The sequence below is a fragment of the Zootermopsis nevadensis genome, unplaced genomic scaffold, assembly GCF_977971745.1.
Source record: "Zootermopsis nevadensis isolate Lab colony 2312 unplaced genomic scaffold, Znev_1.0 Znev_ptg000028l, whole genome shotgun sequence".
Lineage (NCBI taxonomy): Eukaryota > Metazoa > Arthropoda > Insecta > Blattodea > Termopsidae > Zootermopsis > Zootermopsis nevadensis.
In genome coordinates, this window is record NW_028259160.1 from 9,251,621 (window position 1) to 9,278,592 (window position 26,972).

The 26,972-nt window shown below is 39.0% G+C and overlaps 2 protein-coding genes across 4 annotated transcripts in view; one reads left to right on the forward strand and one right to left on the reverse strand.

The window, feature by feature from the left end:
* LOC147872343 (uncharacterized) overlaps positions 1-26,972 on the forward strand; it is a 271,681-nt gene that overhangs the window by 225,580 nt on the left and 19,129 nt on the right. The gene's annotated exons all lie outside the window — the stretch shown is intronic.
* Positions 10,291-26,414, reverse strand: Orco (odorant receptor co-receptor). The gene is made up of 8 exons (XM_022077917.2): positions 25,955-26,414; positions 23,862-24,470; positions 23,557-23,767; positions 22,768-22,954; positions 14,945-15,044; positions 13,839-13,943; positions 12,761-12,916; positions 10,291-12,615 (listed from the first exon to the last, which is right to left on the reverse strand). The coding sequence occupies exons 2-8, from the start codon at positions 24,468-24,470 to the stop codon at positions 12,565-12,567; spliced, it is 1,419 nt and encodes a 472-aa protein (XP_021933609.1). The 5' UTR covers positions 25,955-26,414; the 3' UTR covers positions 10,291-12,564.

Genomic DNA, 26,972 nt, shown 5'->3' on the forward strand with positions numbered 1-26,972 from the left:
ATATATGAAAGTTTAACATTGAAACAGATCTTTGGGGACGGGTAATGAGAAAGGGTGTTTTATGATACAACTTAAGTATTTGCCTGGAAGAATTGAAACCAGATATAGAAATCCTATCTGAATATTCAGTTTCCAGACCAAGATATGGCGTTGCCCAAATGTAAGTCAGTTGCCTTGCTCCTGAACTAACCTACAGTAGTTGGGACGAATCTGTGCGTTTCACGTCCGTCTAAGATAATCAGAGGAGTGGGGGACGGGGGTAGCAGATAAGGAAACATATGCTGTCAAAAGAAGCGTAATTTCTCAGCGACAGCCAACAATGTCTTTGGCTTACATCGTACATGTGCTTCTTTTTTCTCTACCCACAAGGGAGTAACGTAGGTGAAACGCGGAGTTTCGTCCCGGCTACTACAGAATTTTGATGGTGGTGATGAAAACGAAGGAAACTGTCAGACACAGTAGGCGTTATAAAATATGTTCCATACGTAGCAGATTTAAGCAACATTTCAGCCAGTAAAATGATTGCAAATAAACTGTGGTGTAAAGGAAATATGAAAACTCAGAAAAGGTGACGGGAATATTATTCTATATACAACACGTGCGATGTCTTTGAAGATGGCAGCACAATACCTTGCTTGCAGTGGCATCTCTACAGGGGCGAACGTACTAGAAGGAACAATATTGATTTTGACTTTGTCGCGCATTGTTGCTTGTGTCGTTCAGCTCTTTTAGGAAAAGATGGATAGCTCCATCTTTAATAGAAGCTAAAAGTTCAGCGAACCGTTAGAAGACTAATTTTCAGCTGAAGAAAGAAAGATTCTAACACACCAAAGCTGTAGAACGTCTCCACACGCTAAAAATAAAAGTATAACAATTAATTATTCTTACGCATAAAAATTGCCGAAAAGGAAAAAGATTAAAACTACAGGTCCATTCCACATTTAAGAAAATATTAAAAATGTTTTCTTCTGGAGATAAAAATTCCATTTGCGAGAAGCAGGCTAATAGGTCGAATTTTTATTCCAGAAAAATAAAGCCTATTTTTGAGAAACATTATTTTGTTTGTGAAGAGTAAAACAATAGTCCATGTATTCTTCCCCAAGAAATAAATTGTTTAATATTAATTTATAAAAGATGAAGTAATTTATATAGAAACGCGTGTTGTTTGAAAGTTGTTTCACGAATACCATTAAAAGGAATTTCCTTTACAACACAAAATCTCTCAGCGAGCCAGAGAAATGAAGATCTAAGCAGCTCTAGAATGGGTTCTACTAACAGTATATGCAAGTTATTGGTATTTTATTCTAACCAATTTCATGGAGCAGAATCCATTTTGAGAAGACAGCAGCCACTCGTTTAGGCAAGAAACTCCCTTCCGTTTGTGGAACCTGAAAATTCATTGCATTATCCATAAGAGCCTGTTACTGGCTCGTAATTTGAGCCACTTCAATCCACTCTCAGCAGAGCACAACACAGATCAGAATTTCATCATGTATTGGGGGGGGGGGGGAGGCTGTGTTTATTAATATTTCGGTGGTTGTCCTGAGTTCGAGTCAAACGCGGTGTCGTGACAACTTTCATCCAGTCCCTAGCTGACTGATCATTGTTAATTATCATCGCCCTGTTGACGGAGGCAGTATGACCTCTGAAACGTTGGTGGACATCGACCAGACTACACAGCGCAACAACCCAGAAGACAGAAAGCTTCATACTCATCGCTGCGAAAACCTCAAATCATATAAAATGTTAAGCATCCCCGTTATCCATTCACAATGAGATGTGAAGACTTGGGCGGTATTAATAAGGTTAGAATATCATTCGACACATATCTGCATGCCTGTATACGTCCGTATAGCGTTGTCCTCTGCTGGCAGACAGGCTCTGAGGTCAATAATTTAAACGTTCCCACCGTGTTCATGAGAGACGTACTCCCGTAAATAAAGAAGAGAGGCTGTCTTTTCGTATCCAATGTGTGCATGGCAGCAGATCCTCGTAATCCCCAACACAGCTATTTCCATACGAATTGTCGAATTTCCCTCCCATGCCCATGTTGTCAAAGTTCAACTGCCTTGAAAATAACGAGGGCTGGAAATCTGTCTGTGGCCATGATGGCTATGGTCTGCAGAGAGACCTGGGCTAACAAATCGATATTGTGCAATGCTCTGGGATAAAGCGCGGGTGAATCCTCGGATGCTGTGAGTAATAGCATCTTCAGGTACACTTTAAAGCAGAAATGCATTCTCGCCACTCGTACAAGGGCAGCGTAGACTGACACTACTGACCGCTTGGGAAGGGGAAATGTGATAATGGATGTGGAAATAATTCGTGTCGATTAGTGATACGAAACAATGATTTTACTATAATCAAATAAAGAGGATGAGGTGGATATGGCATATAGCACACCTGTGAAAGATGAGAAATACAGAGGTTTAGTTTGAAACAATTAAAGGATGAGACATCTTGAAAGACCTTGATCTAGTGGGAAGGATAATATTAAAACGTGTATTAAAGAATTAGATTGTGAGAATGTGGACTGGTTTAGGATGGGACCAGTGGTGGATTTTTGTGAACACGTCAGTGAAGGTCGGGGGTTTATTTAACAGCTGATCAACTCTGAATTGTGGACGAGAAGACAAAGCATGGCATTCTATAAACTGTTAAGCAAGTGTTGGTAGCTTGGTTGTTTGGTTGCTTGGTTGCTTGGATGGTTGGTGGCCATTTTCTGTTAAAGGATATGCGGCTTCATGGGTAATATTTATGAAAATGTGTGTTTACTACGTTAGACTTTTCGCCAATCTTGGCCACCAGTTTATTACCACTATCTGTAATGCCAATTTCGTTGTTTGTCACTCTTCTCTGCGGACACAGTTTTGATTTTCTGCTCCTGTGACTATACCTCTTCTGCTTTACGGAGCACGGTGATGCTGAATCTGATAGCATCCGTCTATGCAGAGGTACTACAAGAGAGCTCCCAGAGGCACCGCGTGGAGTTTCTGATTGAACTCTAAGGAAATATTGGGAGATAAATTCTACCAATAAGTACAGTCTCAGACTGCTTCTGTGCAAGAACGTCTTTTCATTCCGATGATAGCGATATGGAACAAGATCCCACCTAATCTTTCTTGTGTCCGTTAAGATCAACTGCGGAACCCAGCCAAACTTACTTAGTCCACGAACAGAAATTGTTACTGTAAGTACAAATTATGTCAGCAAAGAAATTTCAAACAAAATTCTGTGTTATCAATTGTGTTCAATGTTGCATAAGTAGGATTTAATGTTTTCACTGCGATGAGTCCGAAGGTGGCTGTCTTCTGGGTTGTAGCGCCGTGTAGAAGTTTACTAACGTTTCAGAGGTCCTTGTTGCCTCCATCATCAGGGCGATAGTGGTGCTAAAACAGTGCATCCACACTATTGACCTTGCGTATTTCACGCTAGTAACAAGTTGTGACTGCGTGTAGTTCAACTGTGAAATGATATTGAAATGCTCCGTCATAAAAACGAGAAAACAAAGAACTGCATGATTTATATAAATGGTCTTATCTTAGGTTCTCACGGCAGTAAAGATGACGATGGTCTCCATCTTCAACCCTGAAGATGTAGTTTTTATGAAACGTTTGAATCTACCTAGGAGTTAACATGGGTTCACAACCCAAAACATTAACATCCTCATCTTCACAGCAGTATGAAGCCTCAAATCTCATATATATTCACAAGCAGGTCATGTGACATCTTAAAGTGTTCTTGAGATCGCAGAAAGAAAATAAGTAACAGGCCGATTGAATAAGCAATGAGCGAAATGAATTTCCATCAAAAGAACATCTAACATAAAGATAGCATGCGTTTTTGCTTGTGATAGTGACTGCATGGAGAATCCCCAACCGGTGAGTTCCGCTTGGGGAATCCCAAGCCCATGCAAATTTCCTCTCATTGAGAAAGGTCAAATTCCGACGAAACGCCGAAATTGTAATAATGTGAAGATATTCGTCTTCTGGGTTATTGCGCTGTGTAGTCTGGTCGATGTTAACCAACGTTTCAGAGGTCATACTGCCTCCGTCATCAGGGCGATGACGGAGGCAGTATGACCTCTGAAACGTTGGTTAACATCGACCAGACTACACAGCGCAATAACCCAGAAGACGGATATCTTCATACTCACCGCTGTGAGAACCTCAAGTCTTACATTGTAATAATGTGTTTATATGCCCCAATGTCAACACTTTTTTCTTTGTATGTTCAATTCCCTTTGTTTTACGTACGCCAGATTAGTACAGTGTTGCATTACTATCAGTTATATCATTTTGAGTGTAAATACATCATATCATTGAAGTATATCCTAGTATGAGACTTGCAAAACCTAGTATTAAGATAGGTTATCAGCGTATGATAGTGGTGCTTCTCTTTGGGAGTGTACCTGACAAATTTAAACCAACTTAATGGTAATCTGTGTTAGAGAAAACTATATATATATATAGAATTTTATCAATACTGTGTATAATTATTAATTAACAGTTCCGTCTAACTTCAGCACAAAGGTCGAAAGGTTTTAATGAAGGTAAACGTTACAAGGTCATCCCAGCACGAATACAGTAGAATTCTGAAGTTTTTGGACAGTAACGTGAATATGTGATTGTATTACAGTGGAATTCAGCGTTGTGCTAAGACATTAAACACTTAACTTCAACCATACGAGTAAGGTCAGTTGAAGTGACCGCTACTGTTTCTTAAAATACCAATTTCTGGGTAATTTTGTAAATGTGCACGGTGAGCTATTGCTGAGGGAAGTGTACTCTTTTGGCTTACCATTTTCTGAAGTTTTCAATAATGTAACAAAAACAATAGACCGGGTTTAAAAAACGAACGATGCTGCAGTGTGCGTTCCCATGGCAACAAATCAACTCGTGTTCTTTGTTCCCCTTCAAGCTACACAGATCAAAGTGTATTTGCATCATACCTGTAATTACTTTAATCGCGAGTTCTTACAAATAAGTGGCTTATACTTGAACGATATTAGAAATATGTTTTATGATGAAGATCCAGCATTTATAAAACGAGTCCTTCACGGTCTTAATTTACTATTGATACAGATTTTTTTAGTTTCTTTTGCTTGGTCGGATGCTAAAAGTTTTCGTGAAATTAGCGTTAAGTTTGTTATGCATGGCTAAAAGTCTAATTTGGAACTGAAGTATGCAATATCTTTCCGTCTAAATATCACGATTACATAAACGTCATCCAAATTGGAAACTGCGCCTAATTACCGTAAGAGATTTTTAAATTATGAAGGACGTAAATTAGGGTCTATTTTAAACCGACGAGAGTTAAAATAGACTACAAATCACATTCAGGAGCATTATATAACGAAATAATGAAAGCCAATTTAAACTGATCCATTGTTTGGCATTTTCTCAAACTAGGATACGATATGAAATGAATTGCGTTTTATGGCAAAGATACTTCTGTAGTAACCGAATAATACGTCAGTGGATGTTGACATTAAAACGAATTATTTCTGTTCTGAAATACTTCGGCTCTATGACATTGAATAATACTTTAACACAGAGACAAAAATGCCGGTGCTACCAGTACATCGCTGTACACGGCGTTCTTTTATGAGATTTTGTAAGAAGGTTGAGAGATTCCACGTTCTGACGGCGACCAATATGAACATGGAAATTTCATTCATTCTCCTGATGATGGAGACAGGAAGCTCCTCTGAAACATCGGTAAATTTAAACCAGACTACAAGGTGAACATTCCAGAAGCGAGCTACTTTTGTCTTCAGTTTAACAGACAACGAATTCTCAACTGTATGGGATTATTACAGGGTTATTGTACGTAGTTATTTGGAAAGGATAAGGAAGGAACCTGTTGTGAATTGTTTGGTACTCTCCCAGCACTTTCCGGAGGGAAGTCTATCAGGATTGCCAGTTTCTGGACTAAGATTCGAACTTTTCGCTGTCTGTGATGGTTATTGCAGCTGATTATTAGGCTGGCTGACTGGCTGTTGTGATCTGTTTAATTAATCGCGAAATGGCGTGCGTGCGGCATTCACTGGATCCATTGTCGGAGTGTGGAATTTGAACCTGGGAAGATGATCATGTTTACTCGAATCGATTAGAACCGTCATGATATTTGGTGAGTCAACAAACAGATGATGGCCGTCACTTGCTTAAAGATGCCGTCGCGTTTCCATAGCAACCGTGTCGCTTCTAAAGTGATCTGTCACGCTTTGTTACGTTTGTGTTCTGTGCTCGGACATTAAACTCGTATCTTATCTCTTGTAAAATAGAAATTTAATTGGCAAGCCTGAAGCTAAGAACTGCACGAAAGACCTAGGCGTAGATGGGAGGATGACATGAAAACGATCTGAGGTAAATAGTGTTGGAGTTTATGGGTTGGATTCATCTGACTGGGACAGGTACCGGTGGCGGGCTCTTGTGAATACGGTAATGAACCGTTTGTTTCCACATAAGGTGCGGAATTTCTTGACCAGTTGAGCGTAGCTGAGCTGAGCTTGTCAAGAAGGACTCTGCTCCATGGAGTTACTTCAGTTTAAGAATGGAGGGGGGTGTCAGTCTTTCAAACTCCTTCCTTTCCGGGATTTTCTCAACATCGCGTGTGACAGACTCCTGTTCTCCAGTTGTTGGCGCCACATTTATAGTTTACTCCCCCTGGTCACAGTTAGGTTGTGGCGAGGATTCAAGGCAACAGCTGCCGGTGGCCCAGCGTTCTGCTTCTGTGTTTCTATCCCTGACTCCAAATCCTCGTCAAGTAGCGGAAGGGAGTGACAAGAAGGTCGTTATACAAAGTCACTGTTGTCATAAACAAACGAAGTTCACAATCCAAGCTGGAGTGAAGATGATGAATTGCCCTTCGTTTCCGTATCCACCCAGTGCCAATGACGATACATTAGCGGAGGGGGGAAGTTATCCCGAGGAGCTTCATAATAAGTACTCTACACCTGATACTGTTGGTAATCAAATCATGGCAGATGCGGTTGGCGGAACATATAGAGCGAGTGTGGCGATGATAAAGACCTGTAACACGTGACAGGGAAACCTGAAGGGATGACGTTTGCATAGATGGAAAAATTATATCAACATTTATCTTAAGTACTGGTGTTTAAGGTGTAGGCTAGATTCAAGTGGTTCAAGATACGGTCCTGGCGGGCTCTTGTGAACGCTATAATAAACCTTCGGGTTCTATAAAGGGCGGAGGATGTTTTGACCAGCTTAACGACTACATTAGTTACTGAAGAAGGATTATGATCCATGGTCAGTCATTGTTAGCTGCTGTTCTATGCTCGAGATCTGCTCTCCTGGGTACTATCTTACGCCTTTCCTCCTCTTCCTCCTTCTTTCCTCCTCCTATTCCTCCTCCTCCTCCTCCTCCTCCTCCTCCTCCTCCTCCTCCTCCTCCTCCTCCTCCTTCTTTCCTCCACGATACAGCCCTTTATACTTACTATGAATCCCCTTGGGCTCTCTGTTTCATTTTAGTACTGGAATTACTTAGTAGAGATCTAACTTTGTATGTATCTTGGTTTATTCCTTAGTGTCTGCTACATTCTCCCTTTAATTTTATTCTACTACAACCACCACTACTGCCACTGCTGTCTACATCTGTTGTACATCTACTGTAGTTTAATCAAGTTGTCAGGTGCATAACAGATCTATGTAGTACTGAGTGTGAAATGGAAGGACGATTACGAATTGTGATTTATGATGGAAGCAGACTTGTCCTTCAGTTAGGCCTGTCTCAGTATTTTATTGGAAGGTCTGAGGTAGTTATGAACATATTCGACATGCTAACCATCTCTTCTCCGAGATTTTAATCAGATACCTCATAAATACGAGCAAAGATCCCAGTTCTATAAATCTTTGCTTTTAACCATACTATACCCCAAATTGGCGTTATGATAACATTGACCGATTCATCGCCCTGATGACGGAGGCAGTATGACCTCTGAAACGTTGGTAAACATCGACCAGACTACACAGCGCAACAACCCAGAAGACAGAAATCTTCATACTAAGAATCGCCCTGATGACGGAGGCAGTATGACCTCCGAAACGTTGGTAAACATCGACCAGACTACACAGCGCAACAACCCAGAAGACAGAAATCGTCATACTAAGAATCGCCCTGATGACGGAGGCAGTATGACCTCTGAAACGTCGGTAAGCATCGACGAGACTACACAGCGCAACAACGCAGAAGACAGAAATCTTCATACTCACCGCTGCGAAATCCTCAAATCTTATAAAAGTAACATACTTTTATTGCTGATTATGACCCTGAACAAAAGTGAATTGTATTGTGCATACCGAACTTCGGCGCGCCTTTAATAAGTTCTCTTCAGCTGGGTACGATTTTAAACATTCTTCATTGTTAATTGCTTAGAAAGATTCCAGAATTAATATTAAAGAAGCCATCCTGCGTCCATGAACTCCTTTCGTGTGTAAGGTTTCAGACTAAACTCGTTACAAAAACAAATTTAAATACTTTTAAGATATTATTTTTTAGATTATATACCCAATACAGGGATATAAATATAGACTGTTACTCGGTAATTACTCTGTAATAGTCTCTGACATGACTGTCATTGGGTCTCAGAAAATCTCCAGGACCACTACGTCGACGACAATACAAATCAGCCGTAGCAATTTACTCTTTATTTGAATCACCCACCGCCAGAGTGTCACGTTTCATCATGCGAGCATACTCACGGTGTTCCACCTGTCGGCCGGCAACTGCTTCCTTCCGGACACTGTTTACTTCCGTCTTTCTCACTACCCCCACCACTACTTCCGGTACGTCATCACACAGCGGCTACCCTCAACAATATCCCACGATCTTCTCTTGTCTGATGCCTCACTGCTGCTCCTGGTGGCGGTACTGTGAAAGACCCTCAATTTGAGGAGGAGGCCGGCCGGGGAGCAGCAGCTCGATTCGCTCAGTATCGATCCCCTCCCCTCGTAATGAAGGCTCCAGTCGGAAGCTGCTAGCCCAGATCTCAACATTCAAGTCACCTGTCTCTTAATAATATCCAGGTAGCATTTGATTTCGTGTAAACCGAATAGTACTGCCATGATTGGTGTTATTTTATTGGGTCTATTTTACATGTCATTTATTGATGAAAATCACGAAGATGCTGAATCTGTGGTCAGTGACCAGCCAGAATTCGAACCGGCTACATCCCAATGTCAGTCACACGCGTTACAGATGAGTAAATCTCTCTGTTGGCAGTGTGGAAAAAGAGTCTTGTAGGAAGATTGACTATTTGATTGTTTTATATCGCTGTAGCAACTAACGTGGTTGTTTAGCGTGGAATGGAAATGTGGTAAAAAGTTTGATATTCTGAGTTAAGTCTTTTAGTAATTATGGTCAACAGACAAAAATATTTCGATCGCAATGTTACACTTCACAAAAATGCAGAGTTTATCGCGGAGACGAATATGAAGATGGCTGTCTCCTGTGATGTAGCACCATATAGTTGGGCAGACACTAACCGAAGACTCAGAGGAACTTAACTGCATCCATCTTCATCATACTGACAGTGGAGGCAGCAAGCTTCTTAAATATCAGTCAGTATCTGCCAGACTAAACGGTAGGATATCCCAGACGACAGCCATCTTCAAAGATGCATGTGTTTGGAAGTTCCTGCGGAGTCGTTCCCACCTCACAAGTTCGCACAATAACCAAGTTAATATTGTTAGTGCCACGGTGTTAAGTTCAGGGCTCTAGGGTCGGCCCTCAGTTGCTGACCGCTCACACCAAACCGTTGCTGAGGTCGGAAATTCAATTAGGACACCTGTAGACGATAGATAACTCCTCTTAATAATGAATCATCTTCCGCGCCTCTAACGATAAATTATGACGTCTTTTTCCTTCACCTAGGTTATTTCATTCTGTGTAGCAAGGCCAATGAGAACTATAAAGCAACAATTATACGATTTAGTAATCCATTATGGCATCATTTTCACTTATACAGTGTGCCAGTAAAATAATGGTCAGTTGCTTCGAAGTTTATTAGGGGAGAGGTCAGACGGACGGACATATGAAGGGGAAAACATGGTGATAGCGCATGTGATTTGAGGTTCTGGGCAGGCCGTAACTAGTGAGAAGTGTAGGCATTTTTGCCCACTTAAATGGAATATTGAATAAACAAACGAGTGTGTAACTGCCTTCCTCAAAATGATTTCAACTGAATTTAATATATCATATTCATATATTTAATTAATGATTATCAGAGGGTTTACAACGGAAAAGAAGGAAGGAAGACACTTATATAACTTTATGTATGTATAGAGTAAACTTTATTCAGTGAATAACATTACATAAAGTGTATTATCTTCAGAAACATTTTCCCAGTCATTATAAGCTCCGACGCCCTCATTATCAGGCGTCCTGAATGCAAGTACAAGAATTTGGTTATCATGGTTACACCACCGTTCAGTTCTAAGCTAAAAATATTATAAATATGTCGCTAATGTATGACAGAATATTTGTATATCTGCAACTATGTCTATGTACAAAGTTCAATACCGAAAAAATGATTGGCGATTTGTAACCTCAAGGTAGTTGCATGGTTTCGCTGACTGTGAATAAAACACTGACATGTGCCTCAGCAGCTAGGAACTGAAATTTTGATCTCGAAATATAACGCTCTACTTATACGTAATTATAATACTGAATGTCCCGTGTACTCTGTGTTGCTAATATTAAATTATACATAACAATAAAACGATAGAATAAGTTATGGTTATAGGTAGATTTAAATTTTAAAAAAATATTTACATTATTTTTACGCACATACTTTCTTAATATATTTATTTCATTTATGATTTACTTCGTGACGCTGTCAATAACTCTGACAATATTCCGTCGACTTTCTTAAGGTAACTGCCAGCTTTTCCACACAACGTCCGGTGCTGCAGCTTAGCGTCTTGTGCGCGTTTTAGAACTGTTTAAGACGGTTATTAGACAGAGTTCTCAGTGTGAACGCACGTTGCATCAGCCCCACAAGACATGTCAATGAGACACTCTCCTGAACAAAATAGAATTAAAATTCTTATGGAAGTAAATGGCAAACCGTATAAAATATTTTAAATAAAGGCTGCAATATGTCAGTATATTATCCTCCAGTGTATCTAAACGCCTCCGTTGACATATTTAATCCTTGCAGCTTATAAGTGTAAACTGTGTGGTTCATAAACAAATTGTCGTCCATCGACAAGTGAGGTTAATATTGCTTTTATACACGATCTGTATTAAAAAATAAAATACTACTACGTACGCACGTAATCCTGCCTGTGAGATTAAAATTTTATACCCAATGTTTTATCACAGACAGACAAGATAAAATCATTCATACATATTATTATTTAAATCATTTTAATGCATTATTAGTTTTAATGAATATGATTATGGCATCAGTCTGACGAATTTATGGTTAGTTATTTTGCACACAACTAATAAAAATGTGTCATTTATAATAGCAGAAGTAGAGACTTTGGTGCTGAATATCGGTTTTTTCCTGTTAGTGCCATCTATGTGAATAAATGATGAGCATTTTTATATTTTACATCAAAACAGAGACTATCTGGTGACAACATGGGAATTTTATCCTAACAAAAGAGAGAAGACTTCGTGCTATTGAGTTAGATATTTTAAAACTTAACGAGTATTTTTATTTACCACATATGCGATAAGTGGAGTCAGTCCTTTCGAAAAGGGAGTGATTCCACTGCGGTGTTAAATGTACACCTCTCCGTAATTCTTAAATAATGGAATTATTTCAAATTAAATTGGCATCACTGTCAGCATATTGGCTAATTTAATAAAACTGTAACACATTCAACCTCCAATGGATCTTGATTCTTAGTTCTGTGATTATTAAGTATGATTTGAGATCCTCACGGCGGTGAGTACTAAGATGGCTGTCTTCTGGGTTGTTGAGCCGTGTAGTCTGGTAGAAATTTACGGATGTTTCAGAGGTGCTTGCGGCATCCATAATCAGGGTGTTGGTAAACTTCTACCAGACTACACGGTACAACAACCCAGAAGAAGCTATCATCTTGTAATTATTGTAGATCAGTATGTTGGACAGCGATTTAAGTATATCTGTAATTTATATAATCATCATAAATGGTTTAATATTGTGTGCGTCTTTTATAGTCAGATCTACTCTTGCAGGTACTGGGAGATCGTTTCAAACGTCTTTTTATAGTAACAGAACTTTCAGACCATACTAAAGTCGTCATTACACTTTACGTGATAATTTAAATACTAACAGTAATTTCGTATGAAGCAGATAAAAGGCACATTCAGACTTCTTACAACTTCTAATTTTTTTTGATAAATACTTATTAGATACTTCCAGTAATATTAAATGTTATAGTATTAATGATTTTTTTCTAAATGGTTTACTCAGGTATTTTATTTCGATATGACAAACGACTTGTTAAATGCCACATTTTGCCGAGTAGGTAACGAAGTGTAATGGACGTGATTTGCAGATGAGACCGTGAACTGTCTCTTCTCTTCTGGAGCGCGTTCCGTATGCGTCTAGTTGAGCTGTACCAGCACCATGAAGTAGGTCACTACAGCACCCAACACCTAAAACAGTAAAACTTACTGATACTGACCAATCGGAATGATCCTAGCAAAAAAGACACGTTTAGACGTGTCTAGCTGTTTCAGACACATGCGACCTGAAATATCAACACTCTTATGTGTGAACTGCGTAGATGATTATACTTACCGAAGCAAACAGATCTAGCGACACCGTGAAGAATTTTGCCCCAGAGATGCTCATGGCTTTTTGGCATTGCTGACACACGATCTGAATGAAAGTCTTTGCCTCCTCAGATCCGTCGTACCATTGACAGCTGTACGCAGCCTCCATCACTGACGAGCTCTGCAACAAGACGCGGTTGATGTTTGGTGAGGTTACAGGGGCATTAATTAATCGACCTTCCTATACTCACTTGTTTAACTTATCGTCAAGAATTCTTATGAATTCTTCGTGTATCTACATTTTTTACCATTGTAGAGAGTGTCCCGTATATCTTGAACCATATGCAGTACTGTAGTTTTGACACGGCTGTTACAAAATATGTTGAGTGTTTTCATCAACTTGTGCGGCTTATCGGTGAGTGCAACCTACACACAACAGAAATGCTTCTTTGTATTTACGCGATGCCATCTTTTACAATAGTGCCAAAACGAAGACGTGCATTGCCTATGATTCCTGGCTAATGGGGCACTCGATAGAGTCAAAGCCTGGTAATATATAATAAATCTCAACGTCTCTTTTACAAGATTTGCGTTATAGATGCATTTTCACTATGCCAGTAACTTATGTAAAGAAAGAAAATATTTCCACCCTTGTTTGTTCTTCGATGTCAGCGTTTCCCAAAGTGGGAGCCGCGGACCCCAAGGGACATGAAGTTTTGTCGGGGGTGGGGTGGGATGACCTAATTACGACACATTTCATTGCTAATAAGAGCCCATATTAAATTACAAATATACCGTACTGTTAACGGAAGAAGTAATTTACAGATAAATCACATATTTAGTTATTTTTAATATGGGAGGCCTGGAACCTTTTTCTTTGCATCAAAAGAGCCTCAGACTAAAAGCTTCGTCTCGCAAATACCGCACAATATTTCGCTGTGAGTAATGCCGATTTCAATCGAGTTCAATTTATTGAACTGACTGTAATTACAAAACTTTGGGAATTTCAATTTTAGGTTTGGTCCGGCGTTTAGCCACCCGTCAGTCAGTATCCTTTATTTACTGCAAGTAGGCAAATAAAAGCTGTTTTCCTTCGTCATTACCTCCTCGATGAGTCGGTTGCCAAAGAAGCAGAAGAGGAACACCTGGGCCAGTGTGTACACCAAATAGCCGATTACTGTACAGGCATACACGTTCGCGGCTTCAATCTGTGGAAGTTTACATAAATGTGCAAGAAATGACATTTCCGCTTCAGACAAACACATTATGAGTTATTTGGACTTCAACTTCCCATTAAAAGTATTTTAGTCATTCTTTCAATCATTTATTATAGTTTATTTAAATCTTGTCCGTCTAATCACAATAAATTCTTATTAAATATTAAAATATTACACCTACATTAGGTCTAATGTAAATCGAATATTTCGATAAAGAATATCATTTAATATTTTAAATATTTTAAATGTTAATTATTGTAATATTTTAATATTTAATAAGCATTTATTGTGATTAGACGGACGAGATTTATAGGTCTAATGTAAATCGAATATTTCGATAAAGAACATCATTTAATATTTTAAATATTTTAAATGTTAATTATTGTAATATTTTAATATTTAATAAGAATTTATTGTGATTAGACGGACAAGATTTAAATAATATATATTTATTATATCACAATATGACGCAACTTTACCATCTTATTATAGTTTATTAAATTGATTATCAAAGTTTTCATTATAACATAATCGTATGTGTCTAAGATCCGTTTTTTACGTTATCTGGTCACATATCAGAATAACCAAAGTGTATAATGAATTCTTCTCGGGCTACCAGCCGTCAGGTACTCAGGGTATTGAATACTTTGGTACCCTGAGGACGATGGCAAAGATGATTCTCGAAACGTTGGTGTTTTCGCCTTTCAAACACCTGACACGGCTGGCAGTCCGAGAAGTAAACTTGGTTGCCGTGAAAGCTTCAGATCATACAACCAAAGTTCATCTTCGCATGAAGTTTAAAAACAAACTTTGTATGCTTTTGTTTATATAAGTTCTACGTGTCTTGTCTATCCCATTCTTCTCGTTATCTATTCTGCTTTCTCTAAATACTAGACCTGCAGTAGTAAGATTCTGACAATAAGTCAAGGTAACCAAAAGAAAAAAGTATCATGATATCTGCTACTGAGAATAAAACATCGAGCAATGCGTACCTTTGTGGCCTGATAGGCCAGCAGTGTCAAGGTCACTGTGCTGATCAACATGTGTAACAGCAGAGCCGAGCCGTATGTGTCTCCAATGTTACTGACGAATCTGAAAGAACGAGAGAATGTCTTGATTTTTTGTTTCTGTTAAATGTCGTGGCACGTAGTGTCCGTCTGACACAGTATCCGGCGCAATGCCTTTGAATGATTTTTGATTGCACGGGTTGTCCCATAAATCTGGGGCCCAGTTTGTCCACAAGGGCTGAACGTTTATGTAAACCGTGTTAGTCCTGCTAAGACTTTGAAAATGGACAAATGAATAGCCGCCTATGTTATACCCATTATTTTCAGAAACCAGGACCTAAGTTGGGAGGTTGGAGTGTTTAACGTTGATGCTGGTCTTCTGGGTTTTGGCGTCGTGTGTACTCGTCGGTAGATGCCACAGTTTCGGAGATACATACTGCCTCCATCAGCAGGGCTTAAATTGGCAATTCTAGGATGTGGAGGTTCATATTGAGAATGTTTGAGGGCAGATGGATTGCTAAAGCTGACAAGAAGAGAGGAAGTCAGAGGAGGATGAAGGAAGTTTCACACGACTAATAAGGAGCTTCATAATTTTGCTCTCTTTTAGATATTATTAGGATGATCGAATCAAGGAAACTCGGAGTTCTACTGTTGTGTTCACAATTTTTTCCTTTAATGTCGTTTTTAATATTATTCTCCATATGTGCCTAGGGGTGTATATTGATTTCATCCTTTCAGTTTATCAGGCTGTCACTATTTCCCCCATGTGCTCCCTAGTTTACCCCCCTTAATTTCCTCCCCCTAATAATACACAAATTGAATTATTAATGAATTGATATAAAGTACGTAATTTTCCATATTAGTTGTCACCTTACTAATATGAGTGGCGAACAAAACCCATTACAGCAGATAAGGAGGAACGACAGTTGAATATCACTTTCCCTTTACGACGAAGTTGATACACCCGCTTAAAATCGATTAGTAAGTCCGTTCTTTGTAGTCGTATGCTGGGAATTTTGTCCAATCGATTGTAGAACATCAAAGTTTCAAAATTCAGTACTGAAAAACAGAGTTCACGGTTTGCGCTCTAAAAACTATATACGAGAACGAAAATTACAAAGTAAGGCAAGCTGTATTTATCAAGTAGAATTGCAAATAAGTTCTAACTGTAGACCTCATACGTGGAAAACTTTGTACGAAGTTGAATTTGCAAATCTTGTAGATGCTGTAGAGAAGTCAGTGTTGAGCCTAACCAAGTTTCTTCTTTCTTTCTTTTTTGCTTTGGCTGAAATGGTTGCTGCCCTGTTGCAGTGTCTTCGGCTGCATCATATTCATGAGACATTGACGACTTTTATTTGTTTTCCAATTCTTGAAACTGTTGGCTGTGACATCATTCGTATATACGCATGCGCGTAACCACCAGTTTCTTCAGAATCCGTTACTTCTTCAGGCAGTCTTGTAATTCTGATCATGAAATAATTAAAGAGCGGATTAAATTTAAGAAACATTTATGTTTTCACATATCCTGCCTCAAAATCTTCAGACTCAGACACGCGAAATTATAATTTTACACGTCGTTTCGTGTGGGAATGAAATTTCTCTCTAACTCAAAAGTAACAATACAGATTGAGAGTGTCTGAGAAAAAACGCAGAGGAAAATATCTAGACCCAAGAGAGAGGACGCAGTTGGAGAGTGGTGAAAATTACGAATGGAACTTCATGATGTGTACGTTTTACCAGATTATATTAAGAATATTACATCAGGGAGAATGAGATGGGCGGGACATGTAACATGCATTGAGATTAGAAGTGCATATAAAATTTTAGTAGAAAAACCTGAGGGTAGAATATGACTTAGAAAGCGTAGTTCGAGATAGAAATATAATATTAAAATGAATCTGACTGTAACTGAAATCTGGTTAAGGATAGGACCCAGTGACGGGCCTTTATGAAGACGGCAAGGGGTGCCTTGTAAGGTGAGTATTTTTTTGCCAGCTGAGCGACTGTCAGTTTTGTACAGGACTCTGCTGCTTGTACTTACTTTAGTTTCTACTCGTGTATTTTATTTCCTTAATTTTTGTACAGCAACGAGTAATGTGCCAATCTGGCAGCATAAAATGGTCGTTTAAAACACAAAATTGTCTGTAAGCTTCGAATTCTGATTAGGGTACGTTTCGTGGGCGCATGAGTGTAGTACAACGGATGAGAAAATGGGAAACGTCCCCTCTGAAGCGACTGTACGTTGTTGTTTCATATTTGATAGAGGCCGATTCAAAGTCGATCGCTTCGGTGTCGGCCGCTGCTCAAAAATTCATCACCTTAATCATAGAGAGTGGGAAAAGCAGCAGATGCTGACATCTGCGACACGAAACAATTCCTTACACAACTCACAACATTTCAACAGCACAAACCAAACAAGACGATGATAAAATAATGCTCAATGCCATGACCTACTCTTATTTGCTTCGTTATTAAGAATATAAGAAATCTGCAAAAAGTTGTGTGGACTATTTTAATTTTATAAAGCACAGTGAACCGCCATGGTGGTCTAGCGGTTAGAACGCTGGCCTTGTAATCCTGGGGTCTCGGGTTCGATTCCGGCGGTGCCCTAATTTATAACTTGTGTTGGGCAAGGCCGTGGTCTAGGCAACACGGAGTTTTCCTCCGGGGGCTTCCCCGGTTTCTCCGTGGCATCCCAACAATTACTCCATTCACACACAGAAGAAGGCAATGGCAAACCACTTCTGGATCATCTGCCAAGAACGTATATGAACAGGTCCCAGTCCGAGAAAAGGATGGAAGGATCCTGTTCATATGGACCTGTCGTCAGACAGAACACTAAATAAATAATAATAAAGCACAGTGATGACTTGTGTACCACCTATTTATAATATTATTTGGCTCTGAATTGCTTCCACAGTAATGATCGTGTGTTATCATCCGTTCTTGCAAACATTCAAGTTTCACGTTTGTAGGCACAGCCGTCCTGGTTTTCAGGACACCTTGTTAAGTTTCATAAAGCCGATCCGCTGAGGGGGGGGGGTTCAAATTTTGATTAAATACTCCATATTTTACATATATAAACTCATTGTTTTGCCGTAACAATGTCCTGAAATTTACCATTATAAAAATTTTAACGTGACGCACAAGAAGCACTATATACCCACGCAACTGAAGTAATTTCCATCATAAGATCATTAAGTGAAAGAAGACTGCGTAGACTGCCATGTTACTGCTTTCCGTCCAACGCAACAGTGACTTTAACAACTTCATATTTCACCGTAGACAAATTTGATGCCTTATGTTTTCCAGAATTCCAGAAGTTGGAATCTTAGCACAGTTGTCGAAAGTATGTTAAACGTTAAGTGCTGCTGCTCTCATTTATATGATTTCCATACCGAATTTCGCGGAAATCTATCAGCTTTTTCAAAATTTATAACGCTGTTGTATAACTTCGGCTAGGGGCGGGGGAGAACCAGAGGTATTTGTTAAAATAATGGTATGATAATTTTCCTTCTGGATTAGCGGAAGGCTGGATGATATTAGTTGTTTGACGTATTCTACATGTTTAATTAAGGATGTATCTTTTTCTGTTAGGTGGAATTTTTATATAACAAAAATCATTAATATTCAAAAATGTAACTCCCAATTAATGTAGTATTTATTTTAAATGTGCGGGTATTTAACTTATAAACTGAAAAAGGAAACAAGAATAAGAATTAAGCACTAAAAATATGTAGGCTTTGGGGTTTTCACGACGGTGGGTCTATAGATGGCTGTCTTCTCTAAACAAATATTTGACAAAATACAAATAAGACCGAGTGACGTCGAATATTACGTAACTGGGAAATGTTCGTTGAAGATTCTATGGGAAATTTGTAGACTAAATTGTGCAGAGGATGTTTCCTTTCCGCAGATTATCACATAAAATCCTAGTTCTCATACACGTAACGTGTAAATCTTTCGCTCGGCATAATATGTTGACGTACATAAACTTTTAATAATAGTGCAAGGTTCCGGAAAAGGCAGATTCCTGTAACAACCACTCATTTTACTATGCAAGCTCTACCACTTATTACATCTGACATCAATCTTCTAGACACTGATAACATTATGTTTATTTTTTTAAGTCCATATACAGCCTTAATCAGTAAGCCATCGGCTTGATGATTCTTCTTGTTGGTTGATTTTGTCTGAATATGAAAAATCCATAGCCGTCGTTTCTCACAGCAGTAATGTTTAAATTAGCTTGGTCGGAAAGGGACTTAAAATTTAATATCCACTTAGTTCACAGAAACATATGCAGATCGATAGATATCGTTTTCTTCTTCTTCTTTTTGTTACTGCGCCGTTTTGCATTTGGACTGAATGCCAGCGTTTCGGAAGAACACAATGTCCCCGTCGTCAGGGCCGAAAATAGAGGTCATGATGATCTGCGTTTGATTTGTCAATGGCTGGAAATTGTGTTATTACTTGGATCTGTGTTCAAGAAAACACACAACTGTTGTACTAAAACCTATAAATTATTACGTGAACGACTTTCCAGCTGATTCACTTAACAGCCATTAACGGCGACTGAATATTACTTGGTGTGATCGAATTTGTGGTTGGTTAGCAAAGGCTTTATGAATAATTTCCATGCTCGTGACTACAAAGTTGAGGGGCTATTGAAAAGCGGCTGGCGATACCATGAAGGATTCATCGTCTGTTCTGGGTCATTTAGAAAGTTTTGTGTTATTTAATTTATCATCGAGAATTCCTTGAGTTTCAATCGATCACCTCAGATCTCAAATCCAGTGTGGCTTGTACGATTTCTTGGTTTTTATATTAATCTTAAGTGAGGATAGGTCTATAGGGAACCCAGCGGATTGCGGTTGATTTCCCAGCCACAACAAGAAGGGACGTCTAAGTATGTTGTCATTGTTTCCATGGAATCTCCTCCTGTCGGGTAATAAGTTCTTACAGGAACGTGCGAAGATCTTGATAAATAACGAACAAACGACTAAGTTATTCGAATTATCAGAAACATAAAATCATTAAAAAGTTGAGGCCAGCATCGGTCCGAAACGTCTTACCTCTCATCTCCTCCTTCCGTCACTGAATAATTCTAATTGAAAAATAAATTGGCCGAAATGCGTGGACACAACATTCCGATTTTTGGTTTAGGATTTATATACTTAACTTCTTTGGTGAAGTTCATTCGGTCATTTGGTTTTAATTCTTGCTGTACATTATGCTTCATGTTATCCTACCATCTTCTTCTCAGTCTTCTGACTGGCCGTTTTCCAACAGGTTTCTGTCGCCAAAAATGTATGTGTCAGCTCAAGCCATCGTAGCCTTGTAAACTCACTGTCATAACAACGCTCGATGACCTGTACGAACCACAGAATACCCGTCCACTTAATACCGTACTGTGCAAATACTTCATCTCACGGACGCCCGAATCCATCACGTACCGATATTAAGCATCAGTGGAACTTTACATTCATTGCGTTATACATCTTTCATGAAGTGTCGCCAAGAGATGAGCAACTTATCTTTCCACCGTCCTTCGAATAAAGTCGACTTTGTGGTGACAGTTTTCGAACTGAGAAATAACAAGTATTTCCAAATTATTCTCTTCTCCTAATTCTGTACGGAAACATGGACAGAGCTTATGAGGATATCAGAGTCTTGCAAAATATACTGCGGTCACACGTTACAAACTATCAGAAATGTTGTATAACGTCTATAATAATATTGTGCTCAGATTGTAATAATTCATAAAGTGATTAACCTCTGAGTCCTGTTATCTTGTCTTCAAAGACAAAGTTTTAAAGGAAAGTTGACATAAATAATTTACATAATTCCTTTCAACTGGTTTGTTCAAATTGTATGCGCATTTTTATAATACTTGCCTGGACCTTATCTCCGGTTTAATTTAAACATATTTTCGATTTATAATTTCGACCACTCCACATTATATTTCATTATTCAGGCTTCTTAGAAGTCAAAACAAAAATTTCGATGCTTCAAGCTCTTCAGTATTGATTCAGCTCTATGTCTACGATTTATGGTATTGCTTCTTTTAAATTTGCTACTGTTTAGGCAAAAATCAATCCTTACATTATTTTAGTTTGTATCTACGTTGGTATTTGATATTCCAGTTACATCGGTAAAATCTTGTCTCATTTATTTGTGTTTATGGTTTATTTAATAAAGATGGCAGTTTCTCAGGCTATTAGACTATATAGCATCGAATGATAAGATAATTAGCGGATAATAAATTGTAAATGACAGAATAAATTGGTCGTAGCCTAATTTAAGGTAATACTCCGGCATTTACTTAGACGGACTGGAGGAAACCACGACAAACCTTAAGATAGCCGGCTTCCGGGCTGAGATTTGAACCCTGGACCTGCCGAATATGAAGCAGGAGTGCAAACCACTCGACATCGATATTTAATATGCCTCTATATATAATTTTTTTTTCAAATATAAGTTGTCAGTTCGTTCTTTATTTCGTTCGGCCGACTGGCTGTTGTTTTACACTTTACATTACCACACTAAATTTAAGGATCCTAACACTAACACCTCAGGTGTCGCGTCTACTTCACCGGTTTGAACGGTTGTCATGTTACGTAGTTGAAGTGAGGGATGGTCTCTTAAAAAGTATAAAATTGATGCTAAACACCCCAACTGAAATGCATTTTTAGCAATTTGAAACTTGTTTCTGAAGTAAACTAATCTCTCGTAATGAAATCACTTCACAAAATGACGTAAGTGTCGATCAGACGGAATAGAACATTTTTCAGGTGTTTGTTCATCGCAGAACTAATCTCATTAAACAACAAATAATGTGAGATTTCATTTTCTCACGGCGAAAAGTATGAATATATACTGAAAACGTATTTAAAATTTGTATTATAATGCGAAATTGGAATGTGTTACTGTAATTTATTTAAATTGAATTACGACAAAAATTAAAAAACGTGAAAGTGTATTTTCGTCGTTGTAAGAGAAATATGACATTAATTTAACAACGGTTCTGAAAATACAAAAACTTCTAAGTTATACTCATTATAGATAATTTAGTCGCAAATATATTTATAACAGATCGAAACGTTTAACAATTATGTAACAGGCAATTTATTTTGGAGCTCTGAAGTACATTTGATGTGTTATATACGTCCCCACAAACGTATATTAAATTTATTTTCAACTGAAGTGTTATATAAGTTCATTCAAATTAACGGAAAGTACTTATGTAACGGGGTAACAAAGTTATACACTTAAAACAAGGAATCATTTCGCATTTTGTTATTCTACATTCTATTATTATCTTAAATAAATCTATATATCTGAAGATTTCTCAATGATATGTTACAGTACATCATTTAAAGACCCTGAATTAAGTGACGCTGATTTCTCTCCCACCTCGCAATTTCGCTCATTCGCCATGTTGTTATTCCATATTGCAGTATATTACAAAACTGGAAAGATGTATTCTTTGGAGTATAGTGTCATTCCAGAGGTGTTCTTCACGCCACATCATGTAGGTTATTGTTTCACTAATATGATCCAAGGCCAATGTTGTCTTCCAACAGTGACCTCCAGTCATTCTTGCACCAATGTTGCAATCATGATGGTGGAAGCCCAGCGAGGGCGTATAATGGATTTCTAAACCCTGATCGGCTAGGCACAGACAGAAACCCCCGGGGGGGGGGGGGGGGGGGGAGCACAGGGAATCAGCCCCAACGAAGCAAGCATCCTGGGGAAAGGTACATATGGGTGCAGTGGCGTCACTTTATAAAACGAGGCTCACCCACCTTACGACGTGCTTATGTCGCTCCACCCAGTACTTGATGGCAGAACGTACTAACACCTCCTGTTTCTTCGTCAGCCCATTTGGCCCCACAGAGCCACTGTTGATATTGGCCAGTGCCCCGGTATTGAGACGGAAATTCGAGAAGTCGTGCTGATTGCTGTAGATAGCGCGAATACCGTCACCATCACCTGGAATCAAATTTAACGTGAGATGTTTGACGGGAAGGGGGGGTATCTTGATAACTAAGCGAATGTTCACTTATCATGAAGGAATCCGAATAATGTTAGGTCAGAAAGTGCAGAAAAGTTCATAATATGTTCTTCGCTGAATGTTGTTAAGAACCGGAGTTAGATCAGCTGCGTGGATTCACTCTGCCCATTATCTGGGCCTATTTCATCAAGTCATTCACGCGACATGAAGACACAGCCCTTTGATTATAAGACTAAAATAGTGCTTAATTCAAAATGCAAATGCTTGCAGGTAGTTAGCAATATAAATTCGAATAAATAAGGTTGTCAATATTGCGCTGTTAGCGTGTTAATTTCTGCCGTAATAAAACTTGTAAATAATATTTAACTTGTTACTCTATGAAAACGTAAATAGAAATATAAACCCATGCATGTCATATGAAAAGTGTTTAGGGGTGTCAGTTTTCAGTGCCACAAAAAATAATATGCAAAAATAAAATGAGATGGTACTCAGAAGTTAACATTTTTTGTTAGTGAAACCTCAATTTTCTTTAAGAATAGCTGAACTATAATGACTGGCATTGTGACAACCTAAATCTCACCTGAAGTTATGGGGTTGTTGGTCGTTGCGCTAACGGCACGGAAGAGCTCTGCAGAGTGCGGGACGAGTGTGTCCAGCGAGGCGCTGAGCTCCATGAGTGGCTTCATAATCTCTTTGAGGTGAACGAGTTGCTGACACGTGTAGATGAGCCAACAACAAAACATTGTGTCCATCATCATGGCATGCGACAGGGCCAGAAACAGCCATAGGATCTGCAATACAAACAGGAATGTGCGATGGTGCAGAATACAGTACGATTTTTGGTATGAATTGAACAAAAATAAAGTTTTCAACTGCTGTCCTCACCTGGATGACGAAGGACACGACGTAACCTCCACCAGACAGTGCATTCCAGGGATACCACGAACGAAGCATGAGACGAGGCACCTCCTCGAAAATGGTTTCGTTCGCGTTCTCGGGGTCGGGTATTTCGTGAACGCTGTCTCCAACGAAGGTGATGATGGTCCAGGCAAACCCGCTGATGATGATGCCGATGCCCACGTACATCACCAGGCGCCTCATGCTTCCCACCGCCGTCGCGTGATGACGCGAGTGGTTTTCAGAGAAGAGCGGGTGGCTGTTGGCGTTGTTCCACGTGGCCAGCGTCCGGTAGAATTTGCCGCGGCGCAGAGCGAAGTAGAAGAATTTTACCAGCGAATGGACAAAGAAGAGCACCGTGATCGTGTTGGCTGTCAGGTCATTGACGTCGTCGGATTGCTTCATGAGGTTGATGAAGATCAGGGCGAACTGTATTACCATGAGGCCAGATATAGAGCCTGCATACCCAGCTCTGATGGACGTCCAGCCGAAGCTCATGTCTTCATGATAGTCCAACAAGAAGAAGCCGGTCATTTGCATGATCCTGATCAACGGCCACATGTCCGCGACCAAACCGTGAAGTCTGAACTTATACATCTGAAAATAAATTCGCCTACGATTTAGAAGTAGCATGTGTCAGGAAGGTCGTTAGACTCTTTAATGTTTAGAAGTCAGGGAAAGTAAATGGCCAGAGTTAGTTGCTAGTTCATATCCAAGGCATGCAATAGTTGTAGTGATTTGTAATCCCTTGTGTTTATGGACTAATTTCGACACTTTTTCCACTACTTTCAGCATTATGAATAGCGATAAATCAGTATGATCGTTGAAGGGTATATTGAGGCGCCATGTTGTGAATACAACAAAGTATTAAGTGACAGTCTCCATATCACAAATATGCTGTCCATTTATGCACTCATGCACTAATTTACTGCATGTCTTAAGGTTTGTTTTACTAGACGACATATTTTCGGACTTAATTAGTCCATCTTCGGGCGTCTAGCTATTACGAATACTATTCTGTTGTGGTGAATATCAATTGTGTGCAAATTTAATTTAACCAATAAATACAAAACACATAAAAATACTCGTTATAGTTGTGTCGCGTAATAAATGTTTTATTTCTTCTTCTTTATTACGCCGTCTCCTTTACAGGAGGTTGGCGACATATTATGAACAGGATCCTTCCATCCTTGTTTTTAGGCAGGTGATCCAGAAGTGGTTTGCCATTGCCTTCTTCTGTGTGTATGGAGTATGGAATAATTGTTGAGATGCCACGGAGAGACCGGGGAAGCCCCGGAGGAAAACTCCGTGTTGCCTAGACCACGGCCTTGCCTAACACAAGTTATAAATTCTGGCACCGCCGGGAATTGAACCCGGGACCCCAGGATTACAAGACCAGCGTGTTGTTTTATTATGTGCAGTTGAATGTCTGCATTACAATTAGAATTTGCTAAAAACTACAATCTGAACGATCTTCAGGTGTAGTTTCATGCTAAGAGCGACTTTTTAGTATTAGCCGTGTAGAATCCGTGCTCGCATTACTTCTTACACGAAGTACATTGTTGTTGTACATGTTTGATTATTGTGGTGCCGTGTGATGCGCACTATTGTTTTTAGTAGGTGCAGCCAGAATAGCAAGAGGCCATAAGATCGAACAATTAAGTGCCAAGTATGTGGTCTAGTGAAATAAATGAGTACACAAATACACAACAAATTTCTTTGCGTGGAGACTGTCACATATCAATGATTGCGAACGTTTGAATTCACAAAAGTAAAGTAATTACACATAGCCGTTGTAATGACACTTTAGTTTTATTTTCATGCAATTCTGCCTAAATTATATTTAAAATGTTTATTTTTACGTCGTTTCAGTGGGATCACGTTAAATAACCACTTTTATGTAAAAATCAATAGAAGAAAACTTGAAATTGTTTGTATCTAAAGGCAACTGAATATGAAAACACACTTTTAACTTTACTACTGATGTGAGTGTTTTGCTTTTTGCTTTAGCACACTCATTTTTTAAACGATATGTCACTGTCGATATTTCACAAATTAGCATTTCTAACTACAACACTAACCTTGGTACCGTTGTATAACTTCCTTTCTAATTTTACAGATCACTTCACACAACTTCCAAAGGTATAAAAAACTTAATGGTTAAACAAAATGATGATCAGTTTTTTTTCCAATTAAATTCAAACAAAAGGGACTCATAAGAAACAAGATGATTGAGGCTACATGCCAGCGGCTTTTCTGCTGTTCATTCTATGGTTTTGAGTTTGTAGGGGTGTGGGTAGATACGTGGACCAATGTCAAGCAAGTCACATGACCGGACTTTATGACCTATCACCAAAGCCCTTGTTCGCCAGATGTTTCTGTCCACACGGTACACATCTCGAGCTCGAACTTGTCATTACCAACTTCTTGGTACAGTTGTACTAACAGCAGATGCTCACTGCACAAAATTATTGCCACTTGTTAGTGAATTTCAGAATTCAAGCTCCGATGCTTATTAGGCCTACTTAAATCAGCACATTCGTTTCAAAAACTGAAATTGCCATAAATAATTGAAGTAGTTGAAAAACTGAGATAAATACCCATTTTGAAGGTGGGCCACATTCAACAAAGGCTCCATGAGATTCCCAAGAAGATTAAGGGATATTGATTTTAAATGGTTTAAATTCCTAAAACTAGCCGCTATCCTTCCTGAAGTAATTACTCTTACGACAGTGGAGCAGCCGAAACGCGTTCCACAACTTCATTTGAAGTTTCAGGTAGCCATGCGCCTAGGTAACTAACAAACCAAACTGTAGTGATAGTTACCGAAAGTTTAACACATATTTTACAAACTCATTTAGTTGCCACATTGCTAAATTAATTTCATTTTACATATCCATTTTATTATTTCCAAATTCTGGCTGTCTAAGAAGTACACTCATTAAAATTCTATATATTTCCCCAACACGAGCTACAGGTTTGTCGACCAGTTCTCAGCAAACAGCACACAAATACTGACATTTCGAGCAAACGATATGGCGTTATTTACGATACCAGGGTTCCGAATGGCTAATGAGATTTTCCTAAAATTGAATCTTG